Source organism: Furipterus horrens, unplaced genomic scaffold, assembly GCF_987537825.1.
Source record: "Furipterus horrens unplaced genomic scaffold, mFurHor1.1.pri manual_scaffold_13, whole genome shotgun sequence".
NCBI classification, from domain to species: domain Eukaryota; kingdom Metazoa; phylum Chordata; class Mammalia; order Chiroptera; family Furipteridae; genus Furipterus; species Furipterus horrens.
In genome coordinates, this window is record NW_028327183.1 from 32,703,413 (window position 1) to 32,716,285 (window position 12,873).

A 12,873-nucleotide genomic window follows, 5' to 3' on the forward strand; every position below is an offset into this window, starting at 1 on the left:
TTGATACAATCAGTCGTATTCAGTTGTGATGGGACTACATGTGGGCACAGATACCAGGAGGCAGTATCCACTGTGGCCATCTTGGAGACTGGCAGTCACAGGTAGGGTCAGAACCCAGGTGTTGCCTGACTCCAGCACTGGGGTCTGTACTGCCACCCCAGGCAGCTGGTTAGAAAACCTTAAGTGCTTCCAGAGCTGACTCAGCGCCATCAAATCCCTCCTCCTTTAGCAGTGTGAGAGCCTGCAGCAGGAAGGTAACGTGTTCACAGTTTGCAGAAGCTCCCTTTGTGAGGAAACTGCTGCCAGCCAGATTTGTGTTTTGCTCTAATCAAGTGAAAAGGTGTGACCCAGGCACCCCCAGCAGTTTGGGCTCATTAAGCTGGAGGTGTAAATGGAATTGAGAGAAGGATGAGGGAATTCCTACCCTCCTCTGTGCCAGTTCCCAGGATGTTCCAGTTGCAAGAACTCCCTCTGGGAAAGGTTTTGGGTTGGTAGTATGCGTTGGGGGTCCGCAGGGTGAGGCTGAGCTGCACCGAAGCTCTGCCCAAGTTACAGGGGCAAGTGGGAGCCATCCAACCCATGCACAGGCTGCAGCCACTCTTGTCTACCTCCAGAGAAGCCATCCCTGTTCCTCAGTATCCATTTACCAATGGCTGCTCTGGATGCTCTGTTTGAGGGACTGGCCATAAGGATGTTGATTAATATGTCTGAACAGCTTTAAGTGTCCTGTCTCCTTAATCCTCACAGCAGGATTATGCTGGGACCTGAGGTGGGTGCTGTCATTATCCCCTTTAATCAATGAGATCAGTCAGCCACCAACAGCGCTCCTTCTATTTGGGGGGAGGGGGGGCTCCCAGCTGGAAGCAGCTGCAGAACTGTGAGGCCAGTGCCACACAGCAGTGCGGATGCCACACCCATGCAAGGCTCCCTCCCGAGGGCACTTCTCCTCCAAGGGTCAGATCCAAATGCAGCTCAGGTTCTGAACAGATGTGACCCTCTCTGGAGGGGTTCAGGGACAGTGAGGAGCTCAGCCCAGTGAGCCCCTCTCCTTCTGGATGACAAGGACCTCCTAGCTCTAAGCTGAAGAGGTGCAAGACAGCTTTCAGCACTTTACATGCAAGGCCAGCTCCCCACCAAGTTGAAGGGCCCCTGAGGCCATGCCAGCCCCTGACCACACATGTAGCTGGTGGGGAGAATACATAGATTTATGAGGCAGAGCTAGCAGAGATCTTGGAGTTTGTTCTTGGGAAGACAACTACTTCTATCTTTCATGCTATCCTTTTAGAACTTGTTCGAGTACATAGTGGGAAATCCTAGTGAACACAGAATTTTGCATCCTTATTTTTAAATTGCAGAATTTAGGAAATTATTTTATGCTATTTTTATTCAACCACAGAGAGCTATAAGCAATTCTAGTCTTTCTATATAACTTCACAATTATCTTTTTAATGACTATGTTTATCTCTCATATTCTGCTCTCTCCTAATTTACTAAGCCTACAGTAGGATATTTAGGTTGTTTCCTGGTTTGTGGCTGTAATAAATAAAACCGCCACAAACACCTCCAAGGCTACAGCTTGTGGAAATGATTCATTCTTTATGAAAGGGGTTGGTCTAGCATTGTGTGAGGACAGTTTAAATTTAAGCTCAGGGGCACTCGTTTCTGTTTGTTTGGCCTCACAGCCACGAAAAGGTGAGAGGCATGTAGCAGGAAGACAGTACATGGAGTTCTGGGGTCCAATCCCAGCTCTGAAACTTGGCAAGAGTGTGAGCATAGACATATGACATAATTTCTCTGAGCCTCAGTTTCCTCATTTGTGCAGTGGATACAATGCAGCCCTTCCCAAGGAGTGCCATGGGTCATGGCTTCGCTGCCCTCAGGTCCCTGCTCCAATGGATGCCCCTCCTCGGGTGGGCCCTGGGTCCTCTGTGCCTGAAAGCCTTCTCCATCACCTTGCCTGGCTTGATTTCCCTTCAGAGCACTTCTCCTCTCTCTTCATCAGCTAGGTGGCCAAAACAAAATGCCACGAACTGCTGGGCTTAAACAAAAGATACTTAATTCTCAGAGCCTTCGAGGCTGGAAATCTAAGAGGGAGGTGCCAGCAGATCTGGTGTCTGATGAGAGCCCACTTCCTGGCCTATAGATGTCATCTCCAAGCTGTGTCCTCACATGGTAGACAGAAGAGAGGAAACAAGCTCTCTCATGACTCTTATATGGCCACTCATCTCATCCTGAGGCTTCAACCCTCATGACCACATCCATTCCTAATTGCCTCCTAAAGACCATCCTGTTAAAGGGTTGAGTTTCAACATGTGAATTTGGAAGGACAGAAACATTCAGTCCATAACCTCATCACATGGCATATTACTTGTTTATTTGTCTATTTATTCACTTTTCTTCTCTCCCCCATGAGCATGTGAGCTACAGGAGGGCAAGGGCTCTGTCTAAATGCCTGTGCCTGGCATAGGCTTGGGGACACATTTCACCTGCACAGACAGCTGCCTGTCTGTCTCATGAACTTCTGGGAGGCCAAGAAGAGGCTGTATAAGTCCTATATTACTCAGTGGAAGTTGGAGGCATGATGATCGGATTTGCGTGTATACGGTAATCTGGTTTCTCTTCCCATTGTGAGTCCGGTGGAAAGCAAATCCTTGAAATTCTCTTAAAATGTTTGGGGAACCAGAGTGTAGCTGAGGGTGTGGTACCTGGCAGGGGCTGCCTGATGGCTGAGAGGAGCTACAGCTACATGGACATCCTTGAAGCACTCTTTTGTCCTGTCCCCCTTAAAATTTATTTCAAAGTCTAATCTAACTTTTATTTTTTTACACACAGCCATAGATCTACACAGTGTAAGAAACCACCCTCCCCTCCCAAATTGCCAGAGGCACCAACTTGGAAGCGATTCTTTTAATATTTGTCTCCATGGGCCTAAATAGCCTCTTTGGTCCTCCCTTTCAATTTGTTTGCTCCTGTGATGGACAATCCGGAACCACCCCACCACACCCTTCCTGTGTCCCCATCCCTCCTTCCCAGAGTCTATCATAAGTTGAGTTAGATCAACACCCATGTTTGCATGTTAATGTTTACATTATAAATGTTTACATTATTGTCATTCTATGAGCATTATTGGGAATGGAGCCCCTAAAACAACATGATTGCATTGCCTTTGCTGCACATCTTGTTTTCCCAGTATTTCATCATTGTCTCACTTTTTTCTTGATCTGTTTTCTATGTATATATTTATCTCTCTTCTATGTCTAAACTATCCCTCAATTTTTCAACCTTCCTCTCAGTACAGCAGACACACCAGATGTTCCACCAATGTTGCCTTCCTGAGGATGACTGTTCCTGTGTATAGGAGACAGGGTCAGTGAGCAAGCTAGAATTTGACCCAGGTTTTAACTGGACTACTCCAGCTGCTATGCTAGGAATAGACTGAGGAGGGTGGCAATTACAGAGACCAGGAGGAGGCTATTTTAGTAATCTGGGTGTGAAACAAAGGTTTTCCAGGGCCCCTTGGGGTGGTTCCAGTGGAGATGATGGGAAGTGGCTGGTTTGGAAAGATTTTGAAGAAAAGGCCAACAAGACTGAATCTGAGGCAGGAAGGAAGGAGAGGAATCTGTATGACTGAGCCCCATGGATGAATGGATGAGATGGGGAGGCTGTGAGCAACTGCTTAGGGAACTCTCTCAGTCCATTCAGTCTGCTGTAACACATACTACAGATGGGGTGGTTTATAAACAGCAGACTTTTTTTCTCACAGTTCTGGAGGCTGGAAGTCCAAGATCAAGGCACCAGCAGATTCACTGTCTGGTGAGAGCTGCTTCTTCCTAGATGGCCATCTTTTTCCTGTGTCATCCTCACACGGCAGAAGGGACATGGGAGTTCCCTGTGGTCTCTTTTATGAAGGCACTAGTCCCATTCATGGTATCTCTGCCCTCATGACTTAAGCTCCTCCTAACACCATTGCATTGAGGGTTAGATTTCATCATATGAATTTAGGGAGACACAAACTTTCAGTCCATAACAGGGAGGGTCCTGAGTTCAGGTAGGGCCACGTTAGGTATTAGACTCGTGTACATCAAGTGAGATGTTGGGCATGCAGTTTAAGATCTTCCATATCCTGGTGTTCTGAAATATTCTGATGCTATTTGCTCAGTTGCTGTGGGCTCACTTTTCCTCAGTGTACCAGACACTCTGTGGTCCTCAGCCCAGAAACTCATGTCCCTTAGTTCTGCTCATTTTCTTCAATTTGTTTGATGATTTCTCTCCCCTCTATCTTCTCTGCTCTCCCTTTTTAAAACTACTATATTTTTTGTATTGGATCTCCTGGACAGGCCCATTTGCTTTTCTTTCTTTCCCTGTTTTCCATCTTTTAGTATTTTTATTCTATTTCTAGGAGATTTTTCATCTCTTCTTTACTTGGACTATTGCATTCTTAGTCTCCAACAGTCCCTTTATGTCACCGGGAAGTTCTTTCTTAGAGCATCCTGTTGATTTATGACAGACAAACAGACTCATCTCTTGGGCATGACACCTAGCAGTTCAAGTTTGGGCCCATTTCAATGCCACAACCTTCCCTGAGATCCAGCTCTTTTTCTCCCAAGAAAACCATCCTTAGGCTCTTGAGGGATCTCTGGGGCTCTCCAAGGACAGGTCAGCTGCCTCCTCAACAATCATCACCAGGGAAGAAAAGGGGCACCGAGAAAAGATATTTGCTACAAACTCTGTGTATGCGCTTCTACAGGTAATTTGCCCTAGCTGTCAAAGCGTTATTTTTATTTTAGAAGAAAAATAACACGTTTCAGCCAACTGAATGAACTTTTGTGTCTGGCAGTAAACCTTTTCTTTTGCTGTACTGGAAGTTAAAACATCTGTCAACCTAGCTGAGAGTCAGTATCCAGGCTCCAAGTCCTCTAAAATACCCAGGGAGCCAGCTGACCCACAGGCTCTCCTAACCCCAGGGAGGGGTGGGGGCCAAGATGAATTTTAAGCAGCACGCTGTAAGTTGTAATTCTGAGACGCTTTGGTCTAGAGCTGCGCTGTCCAATCGGGATATTAAGTGAGATTAAAACCAAATACCCCCTCGCTCCCCCTGCCTCACTCCGGACGCACCTGGGTCGCACGCGGGGTACCAGGGGGAACGTTCACGCCCGGAACCCGTCGCCACGGCGCCGCACCGCGCCGGGGGATGAGCTTGAGGGCCGGACGTGGGGTACACGCGCAGCCGCGGTTCCGGTTCCGAGCCGGCGGGCGGAGGAGGAGCGAGAAATCGCACTTGCCGAGGTAGAGCTCGCGGCCCCGGCGCCTGGTCACGCTCCCCCAGCCCCACAGATGTCCGGCCGAGCCTGCGGCTGCTCCGGCTACTGGCTCCGAGTCCCAGCCCCACCCCCTTCCTGCTCCTTTGTGGCCGCAGGTGCCCTTGTCACATGGAGGGAACCTGCCCTTTGCCGGTGCTGCGGAGACGGGGCGGAGGGGAGCAGGTCCCTGTCCACGCAGTGGTCCCGGAAGGTTGTTGGAGTTAGTAGAGTCTATGTTTAGCTGTTGTTAGAGGAAAACTTGATCTTTTGTGTCTAAAATCCATTCCGTTCGCATTGGGCCTGCAGGAATCATCCTTGAACTACCTGCAGTCAGGTTCATCTGTAAACAAACATGGCAATATGTAAGTGCAGGTGTTTAGAAGGCCTTGTGAGCAGGCAGCTTTCCGGAGAGAGGGCAGACCTTAAAGAGGAGGTGATATTAAGCTGGGCTTTGAAGGATGATTTGGAGTTTGCCAAAAAGGGTGAGGATGAGAACTTATGATGAGGGAACAGGAGTCACGTGTTTGGGGAGTTGTTGATTACCCGCTGGGGAGGGGAGATATTTGTGGTTTGGGATTAGGTATGGACGTCCGGTGGTCAGGGGGCTACAAAACTGGGCCCAGGAGCAGAGGTTTACCAGTGGGCTTCAGGGTGGCCTAGGAAGTTCCTGCAATGAAACATGACAGTCTAATGATCTTTTGCAGTCCCTGCTGTGATTGTTGTAAAATGAGGCTTCCTTGCTCTCACCTCATATCCCAGAGCCCCTCTTTGGAGCAGATGGAATCAGTGGATTAAACTGTGGACCTGGGATAGTAAATTTTACCCCTCCAGGTGGCATTTTTAAAATAGTATTTTACTTGCTAATATGGATAGGGGTTTAAGTGTGTGTTTTTCCCTTTCGGTTATTTAATTTGAATGTAGTACTCATGAATGCAATGTGAATGTCTGTTACCTAAAAATATGACTTTGAGAACAACCTCCCCCAAACCGCAGGGAGAGTGCAATCCAAGTCCTTGGGGTCCGCTTTAAATTCAGGGTCAGGGGGATGTTAATCAGTCAGGTGCCATTTTATTCATTTTGAAACCAGCCACCTTCATTTGAATGCAAGTATCATTCTTATCAAGTATTATTTGTCATGAAGCTCCATTTGATTCCCCCTTGGTGTGTGCCAGATCATTCTCACAGAACTCTGTGTGCAGGTCTTGTTATTACTTTATCTGTAGATGGAGAATTGAAGGCTTAGACAAGTGAAGAAAACTAGAAAGAAAGGAGGATGTTCCCAGCCTGAGGCCGTGTTAGCTCTAAAATCTGACCTCTTAACCAAAAGATGTAAACTTCCTGGTGTTGGGTGAGGATTCTGAGAAGTCCTTGTTCCCTGGTGGTCTGACCCGAGAGTCTGGATGGTTATAACACCCGTGGTGTCTACCGTATTTCTGGATGGACTCCTGCTTCCCAGAGGAATCTGAGGACAGCATATCCACTAGGAAGAGGCTGTCCTGGCTCACCAGGATGCACGTTTCTGTGCTTTCACATCGATGCATGGTGACATTGGTTATCTCAGATTGGTTAGGGTGCTAAGAGCAGTTTTATGAAGTTTGTTAATTGAAACAGGGAAAACCCATGGTCAAATTGCATTTACATGGTGGCAGCTGTGTCTCTGGCAATGATGGGGAGCCTCGTGACCAAAGGAGGCCTTGTGGTTGGAAGGTGGGGGCTCTCTTCCTAAGGGAGCTGCTGGTCTTTCCGGACCTGGAGTGTTCATGACACAGTCATCTTCCCAAATCAATTTATTTTTTTTTACTTGTTCAAAGCGGGCCCTGATGCACAAGACTTTGAAGATTTTGGCTATATATTGAAAGAATTATGATGGAGTGTTTCAGTGTCACATACCTGAGGGACATAAAAACTATTTTGAAGAGGTGGCAGCCCCATGCTCCTATGTGCTTGGTGGGAGAGTAAATTAGCACAACCTCTCTAGAGGATACTCTGGCAATATTTCCCAAAAGTAAAAGTGACTTTTGTTGTGAGGCTCCATGGAGAGTACCGTGCAGGGCCGCTTCTCAGCATCTTTTCCACAAACACCCAGGTATGAGCACAGTCACAGCTGCCATCTGAGTCTCCTCTGCCCATTTGCTTGACTGGCTCCTTCTCACCCTGAGAAGCTATACTGCTTCTCCCAGGAGGGCCTGCCTTCAGGAGCACTCTGCTTCGAGGCCAGGACTGTGTCTGTCTGGCTCACGCCCAACCCAATGCAGAACCCAGCCAGGTATTGCCACCTCCCAGACACTCAGAGACTTAATGGCAGGAGATGCGGGGTGGGGGACACCCAGGTCTCTTGCTGCTGCAGATAAGTGACTTAATTGGTGTTAGGTGTTAGCACAGCATGTATTTGAGCCTCTTTTGTCAAAATTTACTTTTTCAATGTCTGGATAGTCCTTTTATGAACCAGTACTTTAATCAAAGGAAGAATGCTATTATATCATTTTTATTTACTTTATCATTTTGAGAAATTAAAAAGCTATAGGTACAAACACCCAATAGCTCCATCATGTCCAGAGCCCATGTTTTTGTGATTTTGTTTCTTTTTGTGTAAAAGAAAAAATTATTGCTGAAGTTGCAACATCTCCATTTTTAAAAAATAAATGACATTTAATAGATTTTTTAAATCTGATAGCAAAAGTCTTACATGCTCATTGCAGAAAAGTTGGAGAAAATTAAGAAGCGCTAAGAAGAAAACAAAAGTCACCTGCAGCCCTGTAACCTTGTGAACATCTGGGTGTTTACCTCGAATCTTCTTTTTAACTCTGACCATCGTTTTTCCATTGGCAGTATTATGGGAGCCTCTCCCAGTCAGCTCGTACCACCCACAGTTGGGCTGTAACCCCAACACCTCACGTGTATATGCCCTGATTTTCCCAGACCTCTTCTGGACCACTTGGTTTAGTTCTAGTTTTTCAATATTATAAATAACATTGCAGTGAACATATCATACCTGCATCTTAATGTTCATCTCTGATTTTTCTTAGGGTGCATTTTAAAGTACAACCATGGAACAAAGGGCCCTATCCATTCATTTCTAGCTCTCAGTGTAAGAGCCCCCCCCCCCCCCCCCCCCGCTGCCATCTTGGCCAATGAGGGAGACTCCTTGGTGCTCCCACTGACTGTCTCCGTAACACTCTCAGTGCAGCTCCCATCACTGATGCTTCTCCATCACTGAGGCTCCTCACCACTTAGGGTATGACAGACGTGTGGGACTAGCTGGGCCTGGGTTTGGATCACTGCTTCACCTGTTACTATGTGGCCTCTAAGTTCCCTTGGAGTTGTTGCTATGACTGCTCCCTGCAGCCACTCACAGCCCACAGTGCCTTTACACACACACACCTGACCTTAACCAAGGCCCCAGGCCCAGGAGGAAGAGTGGGTCAGCCCTGTTTTCCAGTTTTCCATCTTGTCCCGACTGGCCTGTTCCCCCAGCTTGGTGCAGCTCCTGGTACCCCAGGGGAATGAGGCAGAAATGGGAGGTGCCTGTTCTCTAAGACCCCAGAGAGGAGGCCTTGAGGAAAGGAGAGTCATGTTGATTTTGATGGCTGCAAGTGTGGCATTGCATCTAACACCTCTCTCAGGCCTCCTGGGGAGAGGCATGGGAGAAGCAGTCGCTTCCTAGCTCATTGGCCCACCCATCTACCTTGTGAGCAGCATCTGGCTGCCAGAGCGTCTGCTTTTAGCACCTCAGGAAGTACCGTCACTTCAAACAAGAACATCTCTTGTGCTCTCATCAGCAAGAAAGTGACCCAGAAATACTCCGTAGTATGTTTTCTGTTGGCAGATTTTCTTTGTTCTAGTCCCCCATCCCTGTCCCCATTCCACCCGACCCCCAAAGCAAATAGAGATGAGTATTCTAGAAGTCAAGAGAAAACATGTTAAAGGTGCCCTGGTATGCTTTTTGCTGCCTTGCTTTCTTTCTGAAACTGGCATATCTCATCTTTATTACACTTTTTGTTTTCTCTGGTCAAGCCTAGTTGTTCTCTTTAATATGTCAGGTTTTTTATAGTAACGGAAAGCTAGGGTGTAAAACCAGATGTGAACCCGCCTCTGAACCATGTGTGGAGGGAAGAGCACAGAGAAGCCCTAGAACACTCTTGGGCTTTTGATAAATGGCCTCTTTCATCTAGAAACAGGGTGGGCAAGTGTATTTGGAAATGAATTTTGTTAAAGGCTCTGGAGCCCTAAGGAATATTTGCACAGGACCTGGGAGCATCCAGCTGTGGATGGTGAGGGGTGTCTCTGGGGTGTCAGATCTCCCACCTGGCAGTGAGGCTCGAGCTGTTCCCTTCCTGGCCAGGCTGAGAGACTTAGCGGGAGTCCTTGGCTGCAGGAGAAGCCAGCCAAGGAGACTGACAGGCCATTCCACACACTGAGTGTGTCAGTATAAAGCATAGCTCAGCCCTGGCCGTTTTTATTGTTTTAGAGTTTGTGTTTTTAGGTAGTTATAAAGTGTTGTGTATAATCTGTTTTGTAAATTAAGAACAGAGAACAAAACTGTTTAGTACATACATATAATGAGCACATTTGTTTCCTCCCTGTAGCAAGTTAATAAAAGAGAAAAGTGAAGGTTTGTCAGGGAGACTGTGCTGAGCACAGGAGAGACGGGTCCCACAGAGCAGCAGTAGAACTCTGAGGGAGGCAGTGCCTGCCTTGGGGCAGCCTGGGCCTCCTGCTGCTGGGCAGGGCCAACTGCTGGGTGGCTCCTGGCCTTGCTTTTCAGGGTCTTTTGGAAAGGGCAATGAGATTTATAGCTTTTATTCTATAATGTTGCTGGGTGGCCCATTGGAAGGCATCCTGTCAGCCCCTGGCATTCAGAAGCACCCTCTGGGGTCCCTGTGCCTGCCACCACCCTTCAGGAACACCTCAGCTGGTCCACTCCTCAGCTCCCTGTCGTAGACACTACACTGCTCTGACCCCAAGTCACAGTGGAAGCCGAGAGGAGAGCAGAGGCCACAAGGCACTTGGGGAGGGAGGAATAGAGAGAGACTTTCCTTAGCTCCAGAGGCTCCAGTGGGGAGGAATGATTGCTGAAGGAGCTGTGAAGTTGGTGGTTTCAGACTAGAGCAAACGGCTATTGACCTTAACAGACTGCACTGGCACTGGGAGGGACCGGTTTCCAATTACACTGCTGGTAAGGAGTCCAGGGTAGCAGGCGGGCTCCTGACCTCTTGAAATGAGCCACCAGTGCAGAAGCAATTTGGAAAGTGTGAGCTCACTTACGGGACTGTCACTGTGGGGGAAGTGTCCCAGAGCGGAACGTGAGCCCAAAGTCAGGCTTGCTCTTGTAGGCAGGCGCTTTGAACTGATGGAGGTCCTTCCCAGGTCACTTTTCTCTCTGACTCCAAAGAATTCTAGTTGAAAGTCAGCTGGTCACAGCTTCTCCCAGCGAGTTCTCCTTTCTTGCTGATGATTTTGGTCATTAGAAGGAGGAATTTTCAGCTTAAAACAACAGACTGACATTCTTCAGACATGTGAACTTGCTTTAGGTAAGACCTTGTATGTCACCAAGTTTCCAGATATTCACCATTTGGGAAACATTTGAGAGCAGAATCAAGCCCTGAGTCTGTGGGATCCCTGGAGTCCCCCGGCCTTGCCTGCTGATGGAGAGAACATTTGCTTGATGGCCCTTAGTATTTATCCCTCTTAGTGAGTCTTTTTCCAGACTCAGATTTTTAAAAACTATTATTCAGAATTTGCCTTAAGTGGTATGTGGATTATTTTGAGCTAAAAGCAACTGAGACTCTGTGGACTCAAGAAAAACTATCACCCCAGCCCCACGCCTCTTAACTATCTGTAGAGGAATTTGAATTTGCTACTTGCCCATAAGAAGGGATTTTCAGATATAACCTTTTTGACCTACCTATATGGCAGGGTAAACTTCTAATTACTGACCCTCTGCTTTTCTTATCATCCTGCAATGACCTTCGCCTCCTCAGAAGCCCCAAGGACCCTTACCTTATCCTTAGCTCAGAATGTCATATGTGCCTCATTTTCCTTTTCTGTCTTTGAATCTCCTATGTATGTGGGGTCTCTGACTTTGTCATACTTGTGGGACTTGGGTGCACATGAGATTAAATTTGATTTTCTCTTCTCAGTCTATGTCTTGTTCATTTGATTATCCATCTAGCCAAAAGAATCAGAGGAGGGAAAGGGGAATTTTTCTCCTCCCCACAAATACATTGAATTCTATATGCTCCTCCTCAGTTTTACCTAGTTTAGTTCATTGTTTCAGACTCCTGTTTGTTTTTGAAATCCTTACACTAATGAGACTAAATGATGGACATTTAAATTCCAAAGGTGGTATGTTGTGAGAACCGGCATTGCTCACTTAGGGTATTATCTCGTGATGGGGAGTTAAGCCAGCTTGTTCTGGTTGGGAATTTTAAATCTTCTGTGGGGGAGTTAGGAGGGGGTGGGCCTCAGTAACACGTGATGCTCTCTTCCTCTTCCAGCCTTGCCCCAGGGAAACCAAGTGGATGTTTGTCCGATGCTATGCCGCCCCACGTGGTGATGTCCTTCCGGCGCCTGGTCTGTACAGTGGCCTCCCGCCAGCTGGCTCCCTTAAGACATGGAGGAAGCCGCCCTCTGCACGTGGCCCTGCCAGCCCGCTCTGATAAGAGCGCCCCAGTGTTCACCCGCGCACTGGCCTTTGGAGACAGAGTTGCCCTCATTGACCAGCACGGCTGCCACACATACAAGGACCTTTACTGCCGCAGCCTCTCCCTGTCCCAGGAGATCTGCAGGCTCCGCGAGTGTGCCAGCCAGGACCTCCAGGAGGAGAGGATCACCTTTCTGTGCTCCAATGACGTCTCCTACGTGGTTGCGCAGTGGGCCTCATGGATGAGCGGTGGCATTGCCGTTCCTCTCTACAGAAAGCACCCCCAGGCTGACCTGGAGTACTTCATCCAGGACTCCCGGAGCTCTGTGGTCCTTGCTGGCCAGGAGTACATAGAACTCCTGAGTCCAGTGGCCAGGAAGCTAGGGGTCCCACTTCTGCCTCTCCCATCTGCCGTCTACAGTGGTGCAACTGAGGAGCACAGAGAGGGGGAGGTGCCGGAGCGGGACTGGAGAGACCGGGGCGCCATGATCATCTACACCAGTGGGACCACAGGGAGACCCAAGGGCGTCCTGAGCACCCATCACAACATCAGGGCTGTGGTGAGTGCTTGCGAGGGCCACCACTGTTGGGAGGGGTCAGTTATAGCATGGCCACTGGGGCACGGCGGGGGCTGTGTGTTCATTTACTTTTCTGTAGGGCCATTCACCATCCTACCAACCCCACCTGAAGCATGCAGTATTAAAGGGTCACGGTGCCATGTCACCAGCAGTGCCACTAAACCATGTAGGACAGTGCCTGGGAAAGGGCCGGTGGGACGCAGCACTTAAGTACAGAGTACTTTACAGACCAGTCGAGGGGCTTCCCAGGGCTGTGTGGCATGGGAGGGACAGATCGGGCCACTAGACATGATATTAAGGTGGTCTTCAGAGATGAACCATAAAGCAGGTATCAGGGTGTGTGATCAACACC

At 48.3% G+C, this 12,873-nt stretch overlaps 1 protein-coding gene across 10 annotated transcripts in view; it reads left to right on the top strand.

Annotated features, from left to right (window-relative positions):
- Positions 1 to 5,226: 5,226 nt before the first annotated feature.
- Positions 5,227 to 12,873, top strand: part of ACSF3 (acyl-CoA synthetase family member 3) — a 76,981-nt gene continuing 69,334 nt past the window's right edge. For 4 of the 10 annotated variants that reach the window (XR_016507872.1, XR_016507874.1, XR_016507873.1 and 1 more), the window contains exons 1-2: positions 7,174 to 7,566; positions 11,798 to 12,503. Coding sequence is in view for 5 of the 10 variants with exons in the window: in XM_090261205.1 (XP_090117331.1) it covers positions 7,550 to 7,566; positions 11,798 to 12,503 (723 nt within the window). In the remaining 5 variants the exon portion in view is untranslated. Of the gene's footprint in view, positions 5,287 to 7,159; positions 7,567 to 10,633; positions 10,832 to 11,797; positions 12,504 to 12,873 lie in introns of those variants that run through there. The other 6 variants (XM_090261203.1, XM_090261202.1, XR_016507876.1 and 3 more) reach the window with 6 other exon arrangements.